Here is a 17,070-nt window from a genome sequence, read left to right on the forward strand (position 1 = left end):
TACAAAAGGAAGCTACTGCTAGTTAAATATTTTCATATAATACAATAGTTTTTTTTAAGAAAATTATCTTATAAAACAAAATCTTACCATTTGTTTTACATGCAAAATAAACAAAATGAATCCACTAATATGCGTGGTAATGGAACCATGAACCATGAATCTTCTTGGTTTGGTTCTTCGAATCAGATTGTAACTATCATAAGAAACACTTGAACATCACGTGCTGAATATAAGTGTCCCAAATACCCTGAGATATGCAAAGGTCTAAAATCCTTCCACACGGCTACATCTTCCTAGCCTGAAAAACCTTTATCTTTTGCATATTTCTTTAATCTTTTCCGGGCCTCTTATCAGAAATCACGTAACCTAGTTCAAAGAAAAAAAAATTGGTTAAGATAATAAAAAATAAAATTTTAACATTTTTTTTAAAATATCACAATTTGAACTCAAACTTACCTAATAGTGTTGTGATTCTCTTACACTTTTCTAGCAACATCGTGGTTAGCCTCCTCACAATAAAAATTTTCCTTACACGTCAATTTCATAGAACAACTAATTTATTAATTATCAAAAACTAACCGAATTAAATATTAATTTTTTTTTATGTATGTACTAACCTTGCATTTCATGAACCAAATATCAATCATAGGCTTCCATTCAAGATTTTTGAAAACTTGACTCCACTTTCATCGACGATGTTATCGTATGAGTAGTCTCTATATTTGTAAACCTAAAATTCTGTTTGTTCATTGAAATTAATTATTAAAAAATTATCCATTGTTGTTTATTTTTTTTATTATGCAAGAAAGGAAAACAAACTTACATGCTGTGGTTGAGCTTCCTCTAAGCAATATACTTCTTAATGTATACATCCTGCTTAGAAAGGAAACCCCCTTTGTGAGTCGCCCTTGTACTCGACGAGTTTGCGTCGAGAGAGGGTGCCTATGCCTAAGGTGTTTGGTCATGGTCGACACCTAACAACTCATGCTCATCAGAAGCGTTGCTAGAAAAATCAGTAGCGCTCCTATCTGTATTACTCTCTAATGACATTCTCTTTGTCATCTAAACAAATATGATAAAAAAGTAATAACATTATCACTGTATCCTATTTTAAAAAACATTGACAACACATTTGTACGAGAGACAATCCAAAATTTTAAAACCTACAAATACTCATCAATAAATGAAGCCACAAACTAGTTGATTTTATTTATAACTAATTTTTAATTTATTTATTTTGAAATCTACGTTGACAATTACAAGTTGCGAATAAAAATAAAAAAAGCATTCCAAAAATGTTTTTTTTCCCATGTAACCTAAATATTTAAATTACTAAAATTAAATAAGAACCTATGAAACTCAATTAATATGTTAACATCCTAATATGTTGTACAACTAAACCATCAAAACAATAGGAACCTTAAAATATACTCTCATTTAACCTAAACCTATAAACTCCCACAAATCAATTTCACAACCTCATATTAACAACAATAACATTACTAATTTCACAACTAATACATCATACCCTCCTCTCAAATTGCTAAAATCAATTTAAAAATAAAACTACTATATGAACCTTAAATAACAAAATATGAATCAAATTAAAAAAAAATAATCACTTCTCTATACAAGAGACTATCTAAAATTTTAAAACCTGTAAATACACATCAATAAATGAAGCTACAAACCAGTTGGTTTCTTTTATTACTAATTTTTAATTTATTTATTTTGAAATCTATGTTGACAATTGCAAATTGCAAATCAAAATTAAAAAAAAACATTCCAAATGTCACAGGAAGGGGCGACGTCAGGCACTGGCGCACTTAATATATGATCCTCATAAGAGGTATGTTGTTGGATGGGAAAGAGTTTTGAGTTTAATCATAAAATTATGATTAAGGTTCATGAGTCGCCACCTAGTATTATGGTTACTAGGAAACCTATGGTCTACGAGAGTCTGAGTAAGGGACTGATTATGCAAGGGGAAAACTTATCACCCCCAGTGCATCCTATCTAAGGTAAGCTGCATTGTTGTTTGATTGTTTTTCTAGGTCAAATTCTTATCCATTGATCTTTTTCCAAGGTCTAAGGCAGATCTCCCTTCTTGAGAGATTCTCTACCTTATTGGTTTCAATTTTAAGAGTTCTAAAGTTCAATTTTTAGCATCACATTTATTTTGCACTTTATATTTTTAATACCTGAGGGTGTAATCTATTGTGTAGTTTTACATCCCAAAATATTAAAGTCTACGTCTAAACCCTAATATAAAATGAATAAAATGATTGGTGAAGGGTTTTTGATATTTTGGTCAAATCCTAATGGATAATCATTAACTGGTTATGATATTAATTTTTTTTTTTGCTTTTTTAAAACATAAGAAAGATGCATTTTTTTATATGAAAATATGCTTGGAAAACTTTTTAGGATCTAGTCGTATGGATGATAACAAAATATTTTTTTTGTTTTTTTTGAAAGGAGATATTAATTTAAAAGTTTATAGATTTTTTTTGAATTTTAAAATTCTTTTTAAGAAATGTTTCGGAGAAAACCAAATATTTTAATACTGGATCTATATCTTATAGTTTAAAAATATAACCTAATATTATGCAAAACTGGTAGAAAACATGTGCTAAAATCACAACTGGGTCGAACCCAGCCGGGTCTAGTTAGGCTGACTGGCGGCCTGACAAACCTAGCTCTCTTGTTTTTTTTCTATGTTGGACCCGACCTAACCATCTAGACTGGGCTGAAACAGGTCCAATTCAAGGCCCACGTGGTTGCTAGCCCATCCCAGTGACCATGTGAATTATAATTCACGCTGTATGCAGAACAAATTATCCTTTAAGATGCAGTGACTCCACCGCAGGTGGAGGATGAAAAGAAGAGAGGGAAGGGAAGATTGCTTGGCGTGGGGCCAATGCAGTTGGTGGTCTGACTAGGAGGTTGGCGTGAGGTTGGTGGAGAGAACCACGAACAGAGAGGGAAAGAAAAATGGCATGAAAACTATGAAGGGGGGGGAGACTGGTTTTTTTTCAAATTTTGCACCTATTTTCTCCTCACTCAGGTCATGAAATCTACTCATATTTATAAGAGGTGGAAAAAGGGATGTTTCGTCTCTACTGGTGCCAAATCTTGACCCCTGATTCGACACAAAAGCATCTCAACCTTTAGCTCAAAGTAGCTATCATGAGCTGTCAGATTTGTTGCAGGAAAAGGGTTGGTCGGGTTGGCCACTTCGGGGCGGTGCCATAACCACGATGGTGTCAACCAGCCAGAACAATCACACTGGCGTGTAGCCAAGTGTCAGATGATCATTTTCATGTGAGTTGTGTCCAATTTGATGGAGAGATAAAGCATAAAACACCTCAGGAAGGAGGCCACTCGAGTAGTTTCTCTAGAGAAGAAGATGAATAGTCAACCTCAAAACGACACTGTTTTGGTTAAATTTCATTTTAGTCCTTTGATTTTTTTATTTCTCTCAATTCCACCCCTGATTGACTTCAAACTTTCAATTTTGTTCAATTTTCGCCTTGAAGAACTTCAATTTCAGCCCTAGATTTTAGTGTATTTTTCAAATTAGTTCTTGGTCTTGGATTTATACAATTTAACCCTCAATTGACTATTAAACTTTCAATTATCTTTAATTTCACCCCTGATTTCAATCAATTGGATTCCTATAGTTCGTCGACTTTTGCCAAATGATATTTGACTGTGAATTTATTTAATTTAGCTCTTAATTGACCCAAAAACTTTGATTTTCTTGCAAGTTTACCCATGATTTCAATCAATTGACTTGATAAAAATTAAATATGATCTTCTAAAATTCTATTTTTCTTAATTAAGCTCAAATTGTGCTCCTAAACTTAATGTTTCACTAATTAAGCCCCTAATAAAATTAATTTGACCTTTTTAAAGTATAATTAAGTTCTTGCTCCTAATTAAATCCTTTAATTTGACCTAAATTAATTCTTAAACATAATAAAACTTTAATTTTGCCCATGATTAAATCAAATTGACCTATTAAAAATATAATTATGTCCTTAGGCTTAATTTGATTTAATTTGATTTTGAATATGCATTATCTCTTTAATTTTGAGGAAAATAGGGTATAATTAAACTCTCAATTCCATTCAAAATTGCAGTATGATTTTTTCTACATGTGAAATCCTCCCAACTTGCTGTTGCAAAAATATTAGCCCTCTTGCTATCATTATTTTATTTATTTTTATTTTTTATTTTGAAAATAAAAAAGAATTTAGGGAATAACTCAGAAATGAGTTATGACACCAAAACTGTTTTTTTCCATGTAACCTAAATATATAAATTACTAAAATTAAACAAGAACCTATAAAACTCAATTAACATCTTAACATCCTAATATGTTTTACAACTACACCATCAAGATAATAAGAACCTCAAAATATATTCTCATTTAACCTAAACCTATAAACTCCCACAAATCAATTTCACAACCTCATATTAACAATAATAACATCACTAATTTCACAACTAATACATCAAACCCCCTTCTCAAATTGCTAAAATCAATTTAACAATAAAACTACTATATGTTACCATTCAATAACAACCGAGGTATATCAAATTATTCAATCACATAAAACACAAGAAGACATTCCTTTACACTAGAAGAAAATTCATCCAAAGTTCCAAACACATGTTTTTATATACTTGTTTCATCCAAAGTTCCAAACATATCCAAAATTTATCAAACACAAGTTCCAATCAAATAACCCAAACCATAACAATTATCAATTCATCATAATTAACAATTTACCATAAAGTTGTAAGAACATCCAAAATATTGATTTACTAGCCTCAATTTATCTCCTTCAGGTAAAATGCTTCTCGATCATTCAATAATTCTATCGTAACTAGCCTTACTCAGCTCATGATCTGACTTGATAGTGAACACTTGTGCAATAACCAATAATTTATTATGATTTATGCCCTCATCCCATAATGGTTCATCAAAATCTTTCAAAACTTCAAAAAACCTAGCTATATCTATATTTGGTTTTTCATCTACAATTAAACATTCATCTGCATAATCCTAATTCATTCTTATTGCATCCATCACCATACTCTTATAACAATTACTATTATCATCTACAACTTCATGCACGTTGCTAAAATTAGAAATTGATTCAATTATCCTTTCTACAATAGTCTCATACGGAACATAGGGTTCTATATGTGCAAATCAACACAAACATTTTTCTCTGAACTTTTTTTTGTAGAAGATGCATCGTAACAACATCTGGATAGAGAAAAGTTTTATTTTTACACCTCTTATATGAACATATAATACCACATCCACTAATATTTTTGGTTTAGATGATGCATAATTAATAAAACCCTCAACCCCATTACAATAATTCATCCTACGTAACCCATTGGATGAAACTCAATATATCTAAGAATGATCATCAATTACTTTTATGAAATCTATATAGAATATTGATGACAATATATATTAATTAATAATGTGAACTAAACAAATTATTAGTACCTAGTTAATTAGCTATCATTGATTGGATTTAAAATTATTCAATATATTTTAATAGTACCTTTTAATGATTATCAATTTTCTCTAAAAAATTTAAATTCTTTCAAATTTACCTAAATTCTCAACTTACCAATAAACTTGATAAAATATGAAACGTACCCATTATTTATCGATGATATTTTTTTTATTGGTATTTTCATTTGTATTTGATAATTTTCTGGTAGTGTAAGGCTTAACAAGTCATAGTTAGATTAGTTTGCACTTTACCATAGAATAATCATATGAATAATCACCATGAAAATCAATACCAACAATGTTTTATTCTTCCTTCTTTTTAAATAACTTTCTTGCTCTACTAGCTCTCAATCTAATCTAGTTCCAGGAATCCATCAATGAATGATTAAATTAATTGCTCTCCTATCAACATGATCAGAAGGGAAAAACAAATGAAAAAACAACCATCCATACTTATGGTTTAATTATTTAATAAACAATAATAAAATGTTGTGTAATATTAAAAATAGAAATGAGAATCTGAAAGTAAATAGAAAATAAATTTATATACTTTAACTTCTAATGGCTAATATTCTCTTTTGACCTAAACACATACTAAGATAATCTAACCAATCAAATTGATCTTTTCTTAATTCTCCACCTATTTATCCCAATGACCCCCAACAAATACAGACCCCATGCATGAGTTAATCAATACATTTGGTAATACCCACTGTCTTCTAAATTTAAAAAGATTTCGTTTAAACTATTTTTCTAAAATCCAAAACTTTTGCTCTAATTTTCATCTCATTTTGATTTGTGATCTAACAATGCTTCTTATTATTGTGCTTCACCTTCTACTATCCAGTCTCACTCAACCTATCAAACATGCAGAAACCAGTTATGAAGCTTATTGCATCTCACAACTAAAAAGTTAGGAAAAAGCAACTGAAACACTGATAAAAATATATTTCATCAATAATTTTGCAACTATCCAGTCCCACTCAACCTACCAAACATGGAGAAACTAGTTATGAAGCTTATTACATCTCACAACTAGAAAGTTAGGAAAAAGCAATTGAACTAATAAAAATATATTTCATCAATAATTTTGCAACAAAAATGATGACAACATTTCCTTCAGTAATTTCTGACGAAACTGGTGACAAAATAAAAAAATAAAAAATCATTAAAATTTTTGTCAGCAACACCAATGAAAATTTCATCGATGATTCTAAATGAATTAAAACATGAAAGTTTCTCTTATCCCGACCATTTTTCTTTTTTTCTTCTCTTTCAAAACAAAGGCCTCTTTCCCAAAGTAATTAGCAAATTTGGCCACCCCTTTCACAAATTTATAAGTGTGGGAAATCTGAATGTTGAATATAATTGGTTGTTTGGAATAAATATTTAAATTAATGGAGTTCAAATTTGCTTAACTAGAAAGTAAATTGGAGAAAATCTAGGTCAAATTGTTATGTGTTTGTCGGTATGAATGTAAGGAATTAGGTGTTGAGCATTGGATCGAAGTTGTGGAAATGTGAAACCTCTATGTTAAAACCCTAAATTGATAACGTGAATATTAATTATTGGCTTGTGATATGTTGGGAATTAAATTGAAATGAAAGGATTTAATGTAATGGCATGAATATTGATTTATAGATTGTAATATTAATTGATGTTTATAATGTGTTTGGATATTAACTAGGATTTTGGATGTATAAAGATTCAATGGTTACACCTTAATTGGTGGTGTGAATATTAATTAATAGTTGTTATGTGTGTATAAATGTAGAATTGGTTAGCTTTTGGGTGATTTTGTTTGTGAAAGTAACATGGAAAAGTTGGAAACCTTGATTTAAACTTAGGTATTTTTTTCCTGTTTTAAACTTAGCCAGAGATCATTATAATCTAACAAATTGAATTGAGTCCAACTATATATTTATATATATATATATATATCCCACAAACAATCATCAATTACAATTAACAATAAATATAAAGGAAAGCCATTTTTCCGAACCGGTTTCAGTCCATGTTCATAGTAGTCATTCAAAAAGAGATATGGAAGGAACTAAAAACAAAACACTATTTTCCATAGCCCCAAAAATCCATCATCTCCCCACGTAACGGGAGCTGATTAATTGCGTGCGCAGATGGTGCGTTACTTGCATCATCAAACCTCACCCCTTTTGCAGAATCTTCATTTCCTAAATGAGAAGTGACAATCCTATCAAGCATAGCCCATTCATTCAAGCCCTGGTGATCTTCTCTTCCTGCAACCATTTGCTGAGGTGCTTCACAGGTGCACACCTCTAGTCCTGGCTCACAAGCGTGGTACCTCAGACTTTCACTGCCACTCTCGCAATCCCTAGCGCCTGACATGAGCTGCTTAACCATGACCGGTGGTTCCTTAGGGAGACCCGAGTAGTGGTCATAACCTAAAGACTTATTAGGTGGCATTAGGGTTTGGGATTGGAAGAGAGAGTATTGATGAGGTGCTGCCATGTGAGGATAGTGAAGCTCTAGCTCAGCCTTGCTTAGTACAAAGGGTTGTTGAATATTTCCATGGTTATGGTTTTGACGGAGGGAGTATTGGCTGTCTCTGTGCATGAAAGTTCGAGATTGATTGGTGCTTGACGAGTGGAGTTGTTGGTCAGATGAGTTCATGCTTGTAGTTCCTCCTTCACCACTGACCTTGAATAGATTCTTCTTTTTGAACACCCTGCATACCACCCAGCCATCTTCCTGCACATGCATACAAAACAAATATCTTAACAAGAAGCCATGCCTTAATCAACATGTCATGAAGTTGATTCACTGAGTTGTAATGCTGAGGTGATAGAGAGATCGAGTACTTACACCAAGGTTTCCTTGAGCATCATCGCCATCTTCAAGCCTATACTCATGCATGATCCAGTCAGTCTTCTGGCCATGAGGAGCTCTTCCTCCATAGAAAACAAGTGTTTTCCTCATACCAATCTTCTTGTAGCTGTTCCTGATGCACTTATCCCTCCCTGTTGCCTTCCAAAACCCTGCATTCGTTGCTCTATTGGTTCGTGACCCAGTCGGGTATTTCCTGTCCTTGTGACAGAATAAATACCACTCGTTTTGAGGCGCTGACCCAATTTTACATCTCTCTGCACACACATCCATGCATCACTATATATAGTAAAATCATCAAATTCATCATAGATAGTATAAATCTTTAACTTATACGCACATGTGCTTGATGTAAAATACAATTTTAGAAAATATATATATATATATATATATAGGAACAGATAACCAAATCTACAAGGCATAGCGCATCACATATATAATATTGCAGCCGCAACCTCCCCGTGCAGATGACGGACGACTAATAATCAGATGAGTGGCATATAGAATCACATTGGAATATCAGTGTATTCTTTTACATGGTATATATATTATTCTCTGTGTCATTAAATTTAATAATTAATAATTCATTCTATTTTATCTAATGAGAGATTGAGAGTCTAAAATGTTCTAACCTCCGGTTACACAAAAATACAATTGAGGATGGATGATGAAAAGCTAATTAAACACCAGAAACTACTCTATATTTTTGAAAAATATCTACATAAAATATAGAAAATAAAAATTTTATGCATGGTGTGGAAAATATTTATTTCTACCATATAGAAAACACTTGTTTCGTTTTTGAGGTGACAAAACATGCATCCTCTATTATTTATAAAAATCTCTACTCTATCCTACATGTAATTTATACAAGAGCTCCATTACTTTTTTCTCTAGGATTTAATCTCTCTCTATACATTAATTTCCACCTATTTTTAATGTTGTTGATGAAAAAATAATTACAAGGTTATGAACAAGACAATCACTTGCTCATCCCATGTAATATATTACATGAAAATATATTAAAATCGATTAGGGTAAATACAATTTTTCATCCAAGTTATATATATAAAAGAAAAGGCTTAGAAAATTATTTAGACAAAAAATGTTTTTGAACCTACTTTTCAATTTCCAAAGTGAGAAAATAGTCTTACACATTCACTAAATAAACACATTTTTTATACAAAAGGAAAGGAAGTAGAGAAAAAAATGAAGATACAAAATGAAAAAAATATTCTCTACAACTAAACGGGCTCTAATGTTTACTTATTTCTACAACTTTTTAGATGAAAATAAAAGTAATGTTTTGATTGGTTGATGTAGTGGATCTCATTGTTTGTAACCGGTTGGTATGAACTAATAATTCCAGGTTTTTACTCATGTAATTCCCATTTAAGTACAAAACTGTCAAGCAAAATAATAATATATATAAAAAAAAGATGAAATTTTACTCCCTGGTGGGATGAATAAAACCTTCATAATGAAAATGGTAATTTTCAAATTATTTTAAGATTAAAGCATTATGAATGAAAACAAAAATCAGCATAAAGAGGGTGGAATTGTTTCAACCAAAACATATCATCTTGAAGAGAGCTTCAATTAAAATCCTTGTATAGTCCTGTGAAATCCATAAACTCAAGTATATGCACACCACACAATAAACTTAGATTATGGGTTCAAATAATATTTACCTTGCAACTCCCAAGGCTCCATCTTGTTCAAGTCCACCTCTCTAATGACCTCCATATCAAACTTCTGAAACGAAACCTTCTTTTTCAAGTAGTAATGGAGCAGTTCTTCATCAGTCGGGTGGAACCGGAACCCTGGAGGCACACCACCAGAAGATGTAGCCATCACCATGCAACTAGCACAACAGTTTGGATGATGAGCTGAAAAAAATACCAATCGTTACTTTTAACTAGCAGTTTTATAGATGACACTAACTCTTTAAATGTTAGGGTGTATAAATGTGTAAATAGCAATCATTTTCTTCGGCCTTGGGGCTTAAATACGACGATGATTGTCAACGGGGAACTACTTGTATGGTGATGTGAGAAAAGTTGACGGCCAATTACTACGCCGGCGGGCATGGCTAAAGATATCGTGAAAGGCAAGCATGAGGACTTAGACCATAGCTTATATTTAACCAAGTTTTTTTTTTTTTTTTTTGCTGTGGTTTTACTCTAGGATGGTTTCATATCTCCACATGCTTTTGTGGAGCGTGGTCACACCTTTCCTTAATTTTATATGCAGATTTACTACGTACATGCATTGCCAAATTAATTAGGCCACAGTGTTTCTTTTCTGTGAAAAATACAAAGTTAATAATACTGATGAAATCCTAAGATGGAAGGCTTCGGTACCCATATTTTCACTTATCAATTGGAAGGATTCGGAGTGATAAGGTCATACGTTGTATTTTCCTGACGAACTGAAAGACCATACATCTAGCACTGACATGAACCAATTGTTTTGTCTGAAATTGATATGCTCTGCAAAAGAAATATTACAGGGCCTAGAGAAACTTTCTTAACATATGTTCGCAAAATGGGCCACTTAATATTAAAATCCCTAGATCTCTCTCTTGGTAAATCCGCTTAATTGATTCTGCTGTCATCTTCCATAGTTGGATCAAAGGTATGCGGGTAGAAAACCACGGGAACTTGTGTTGCCAGGTATAGATTGTTTTTCTTCCTTTTCATCAAGCACGGTTTCTTCTCCCTTTCCTTCACGCATAATATACTTCAAAATTTACTACATTTACATAACTGAATGATGAACTATATAGTATACTCTGACAAAATTTTTATGTCAATATATACTAAAGGAATTACAGTGTAAATAATAATAATAATAATAATAACATGTCATTGTTGCAGACAGTATTACTAATGAAATAAACTTATCGATAATATTTAAGTTATGACATGACGAACGATCCCTACTTTTCTTCTCTCCCATTTCTTCTTCTTTCTCTATTTTTCTCTACAAATAATAGCAACCCCCCTATTTTATCACAAATTAAACTCTCATCAGCACAAATCCGACCACCCCAACACTCAGTCTGGTTTCTAAAATTCCCTATAAAAGGAAGTTGAAAAAGAGTATTTTGGGTTAGTTTTTCTGCACTATTTTGGACGAATTTATACAAAAATTTAGATTCTTGTTTTATCCAATTTTCCATCTTATTCTCTTCAATTTAAACTTTTTCTTTCTTTTTATTTTTCTCATAATTTAGAGTTTAGGTTCGGTATTTATAGAGAGATATTGAGTATAAATTCATTTGAGTTCAATGAATCTTGTTTAGGAGTGTACATAAACAAAGTAATATTGTTGAAATCCTAAAAGACTTAATGAAGTTAGTCCTTTTGCTTCAAATAAAGAGAAATAAAATCATGAGGATAAATAATTGATCTTTGATAATAACAATAAATCTCATATTGGTTATATGCTGAGTACTTAAACAAGTATTTTTAATTGGTTTTGCTTAATTATATTTTTAATATATATTTAGCATTAATTTTTTTCAACCCATTGATTTGACCAATTCAGCCCATGAATGATAAAATTTGATAAGATTTTTTCTAAAAGAGTTTTTTCTAAACCTAAATAATTAAAAGATAATTAATTTTAAAGTCAAAACATTCAATTTAATTCATGTTCTATAAAGGCCAATAACAGCTTAAAATAGAGGAGATTTTATCAGTTTTTGTTCCTAAAAATCTTTATAAATGGAAGTTAAAAAGAAGTGTTTAACGTTGGTTTTTCTGTTTCGGATAGAATTTCTATAAAAACATAAACTGTTCTTCTACCTAATTTTTCAGCTTATGGTCTTTAATGTTAAGTTTTTTTTTTTTTTTTATAATCTTGAGTTTATATTCGATCTTTATCTTTATAGAGAGATATTAAGTATAAATTTCTTTAAGTTTGTTAGACCTTGTTTATGATTACATAAATAAGATGGTGATATTACAACCTTAAGAGGTTTATTGAAATTAGTTTTTTTACATTAAAAGTAATAAAATTTTAAGTACAAAAACTCTTGAAAACAATAACAAAATTCAGATTGGTTATGTGCTTAAATATCTTTTATTGATTTTCTATACTTATATTTTTAATATATGCTTAAGAAGTATATTAGGAGTTAGTTTCAGTCTCTTATACATAATTTCATGTATGATTAGTATACAACTGGGATTGTATTTTAATTTTTTATAAAAGTTTATATATATATATATATATATTAATCATGCTAGAATTTGATTATAATTGTAAATATACCATGATCTTATATATTGAATGATTATAAACTAAACATATATACTCTTGTCTAATTCTAATTCGTCTCCGGTAATTTTGAACAAGATATATAACATTATAACACACTGCCATGATTATTTATTAATTTATTAATACGCTTATATCATATCAAATACTGAAATTATGGTAATGATTTTGTATTAACAATTTAATTAAAATCTAAATGCATCCATTGATCAAATATACAATACTTCTGAAGAATGAACAAGCACATAGACAGCTATTGTTTAGCATTACATTGCACGCGCTAACATATAGGTGGCACTTGGCTTCCTGCATGCTACCTGGTTTTCACTTGCTTCCTGCATGCTACCTGGTTTTCTAGTTGAATGGAATTAATTAAAGCAAAAATGATCCCGAGAAAATAATAAAATGATAAATTATGGGATATTTGATTGTTATCAAAGCAAAGGATTGGGGAAACAGCTACTAAACCTTCTTGGAATTCTCGCGTTTTGATTGGACGGCCAAGAATTTTGAGTGATGACTAGTTTTATATACTACATTATTAGCATTCTTATGCGAACTTTGAGTTTATATAGTCCAGATTAACAACAACAGTTGGAGACGCAGTCGCCATAGCTTCGGCTTGCACATGCGGGTACGACTTTAAGGGCTCCAGATTAATTTACTTGATTGAATTGCACGCTTTCCTTCTGTTTTTTGGGATTTATTGTCCTTGATCTGGGGACTGCAACACCGTGGCAAGATGTTCAAAAGATTTTAAACACTAAAGCTTGAGCGCAGATCATATGTACATATGTATCTGTCTTATTTTGGTGGAAATTTAAAAGGTTTGGACCAATCAAAAGTATCTCTGCGCATTCCCACGAAATATATATATATATATATCGCATTCTGGAATTTCAGCTCTGAAAGAACCGATCATGTTCAGGCCCTGTATCAACAGTTTCTACATATAGCTCCTCATGCACAGCATGGCATGTCAAACAATTCCTTGTTGCACTAGCTAATTAATTTGATATATTCACACAGATTATTCTGAAAGCTGTAATTGAAGAATTTAACTTTGCTGCGAACTTCAAATCAGCTAGCTTGGGCAGAAAAGATGTGCTCACACATTAATTAATATTGTTTGGACACTTGTGATCTTGACAAAGACTACAGGTAATGTATTGTTTACACAGAAGAAAGCCTAGAAAACTGAAGCCATTGTTAATTCAAGGGTCAACCCCCACGTCCCCTTTTTCTTGGAACTCCTCCATTGTAAATGAGCAAGAACTAGCTAGCTAATAGTAATTTAATGCATGCAGTTAAGAGTATAGTGATCTAAGTTTTGCTAGTATTTTCCTGGTTTTGAGTTTTAACTGACTTACAAAGCAATCTAGCTAGTTTCATCTAATCATGTATGGTTCAATCCCAGACGTTAACAAGCTATAATAAAGAACATCTGATCTCTTGCATTGAGCAGTCGATGCATGAGAAGCAGGGCATCGTGCGACATTTGTTATTTGGGACTAATTCCGATATTTCTAGGATGGTAAAATCATTCAGAAAGGTTGCGGTAGCTTATGTTTGTTAACTGCAGGATCAAGAAGAGTACTGTCGTTAACTTCCACAAGAAAGAATACAATTAAGCTACGTACTGCAAGAGTAAAACAGCTGCAAAACTGTCTGCTTTGGGAATCGGATACATGAGACCGCACTGGAGCTGGAAGCACTTTCATCTGGGTTCGTACATGTAGCTTTATCTTAACGAAGAACGTTGTAAAACTTTTTTTTTTAGATTAATTATTAATTTATATGTATTTTAATTAATTTTACAGTTTCGAAATTAATAATTATATAAATCTTCAATAACTCTAGAATTTATAACTCAAACTAGTCAATCTTTAAAACAACAAACTCCCTAATCAATTAACCTACATACCTTATCAGTGTCAGAACGTGGTAAAACTTTGGAATACCTTATCTGTGTCACGGGATAAATATAGTGATCAAAACAGGCATGAAAGATGCTAATGGCTCTACGTGGAGTTGTGTCAACCCAATTCAAATTAAAAAAAGAAAAAAGAAAAGTATAGCCATAGGCCCAAAAGCAAATAAAGGAAACATTCAGCACACAAAATAACAAATAAACATTCAAAACTCAAATAAATAATATGCACACAAATATTCAAGTAGCATTTATAAATTAGTGTTAAAAAATATTTATAAATCCTTACATTTATTAATTTAAACAAAAACAAATGTTGTTGTATTATATGTGACGATGCAGCATAGCAATTGATTGGAAAGTTTAAGAAAAGCCTATTTGATTTTGCATTTCAAAAGCATTTTTAAAAAAATTTAAATTTTTATTATTTTTTTGCTTCAAATTAATTTTTTTTTGGTGTTTTTAAATCATTTTGATGCGCTGATTTCAAAAATAATTTTTAAAAAATAAAAAAAAAATATTATTTTAATACATTTCTAAATAAAAAATACTTGAAAAAACAACCGCAACCACACTCCCAAACAGATCCGAAGTAGCTCAAAAGAGTATATTGGAAACATGCAACAACATATTAGGTTAAGTGTGAAAAAATAGAGATCAAAACATATCTAAGCTTCATGGAAACATAACTTTTAAATAATGAAATTAAAAAAAATAATGTTAAGTTACCTAATTATAAACATCAAAGTGAAAAAAAATACAGTAAATGAATAGTTTTTTAGTCGGTGAATAATGATATTTGAAAAGTAAAAAAGGGATGTTTTAGTTTGTTTGCTAACGAAGGTTCAGGCTAGGCTAGGCAACCTACTTGAAAATTAATAGGCTTTAGCCCAACCTAGTTACAAGGCGGTCAAGGCGAGCCGCTCAGGTAGCTTGAGTGCTTGACCTTACTATTTATAGTATCTTAAAATAATTTGCGTATCAATCGAAATGACCTTAAGGATGGATGCTTTTTATATTGGATTGATAAATTTAATAAATTAATTTGTTTTAGTTATTTCCCTTAAAGTAAAAAAAATAAAATTGTACCACCATATTCCATCCTTTAAATTTATTAACAAAAAAAAATAAAATTATGTGGGTTTTTCAGTTCCAATATATAATGAAATACATCTTAAGTTACAATAAAATTATTTTTTTACCCTCCACCTTTTATGTTTGAAGCTTTGTTTAAAGGTAAAATAGTGCTTTTCAAGTTTGTTACAATGTAATGACTATTTTACCCTTTACTTTTTTTATTTTTAAATCTTTGCTTGATGGTATAAAATCTTTTTATTTTTTTATTACATAGTAAAAATATTTTTTTATCTCTAGAATTAAAAAAATTTAGAACTGTTGATTAATAGTTTTTGTAACCTTTCACAAACTTCTTAACAGTGAAAATAATTTTTTACCTCCAAGATCAAAAAATTAATGACTTGCCAGACATGTGTTTTTTTGGGTTTATATAGTTCATGTCCAAATGTAAATATGAATTTAACATGTTGGGCCACAAGGCCCACGTGCCCAACTTGTTTTAGGTCCCGCATGCCAAACTTGTTTTAAGTTTTTTATTTTTTTTAAATAAAAATTTAATTTCTTTAAATTTAATTAATATAAAATATCTTACATATATTATTTTTTTAAAAGTGATAATAGATTTTAGATATTTTTAATTAAATATCATTCATTTTTTTCCTTTTTTAGAAGAATATTATAGTAGTCTTTTAATAACATTAGCAATAATTTCTTTTTTACAACCCATCATGATCTTCTTTTTTAATTTTATTTGTTTTTTTATTATATTGTTAAATAAAAAATAAATATGATAAAAGTAATGGTTTCAACAAAAATGTAATTGTTAAACCTAGTTGAGTTCATGACTTGGATCATAGGTTTAAAGGGTTAACTCGGGCCAATTTTGGTAATGTCGTCTTAATATTTTTTTTAAATAATTTCATCCTAAGATTTTTTTAAGTCAAACTAGTTTTTACCAGTTGTCTTTAGACTTGCCAAGTTGATCATGTCATATCGTGTCAACCTCAAAAAAATTAATTTGAAACTCAAGTTAGGCAAGGAGTCGGATCGGGAGATTTCAAGATTGTCCAACCGGAACAAGTCTAATGACACTGCCAAAGATTTCCCCACAACAACACACGAGTGTTGTAGTATTTTTATGTTTTTAAATACAATCGCATAAAAAATATTAGGATGCTATTTTTTTTAAGTGAAACATGGTTTTGGAGTAATGATATAATGTTGTCTAAAAAATAAATATTCTGGTAAAAAAAATTCAAAAAATATTTAGTTAAAGATATATATTTTATATCCTTATTTTAAATTATAAAGATTTTTTTAAGGGCATGTCTTCTGATTGCTTTGTTTTTTATTAAATAAATAACATTGA

The 17,070-nt window shown here is 30.5% G+C and overlaps 1 protein-coding gene across 1 annotated transcript; it reads right to left on the reverse strand.

Annotated features, from left to right (window-relative positions):
• Positions 1–7,448: 7,448 nt before the first annotated feature.
• Positions 7,449–10,392, reverse strand: LOC18108387 (protein BEARSKIN2). Its single transcript, XM_006371295.3, has 3 exons — positions 10,099–10,392; positions 8,387–8,664; positions 7,449–8,272 (listed from the first exon to the last, which is right to left on the reverse strand). The coding sequence occupies exons 1-3, from the start codon at positions 10,265–10,267 to the stop codon at positions 7,613–7,615; spliced, it is 1,107 nt and encodes a 368-aa protein (XP_006371357.1). The 5' UTR covers positions 10,268–10,392; the 3' UTR covers positions 7,449–7,612.
• Positions 10,393–17,070: the final 6,678 nt, after the last annotated feature.

Source organism: Populus trichocarpa, chromosome 19 (genome assembly GCF_000002775.5).
Source record: "Populus trichocarpa isolate Nisqually-1 chromosome 19, P.trichocarpa_v4.1, whole genome shotgun sequence".
NCBI classification, from domain to species: Eukaryota; Viridiplantae; Streptophyta; class Magnoliopsida; order Malpighiales; family Salicaceae; genus Populus; species Populus trichocarpa.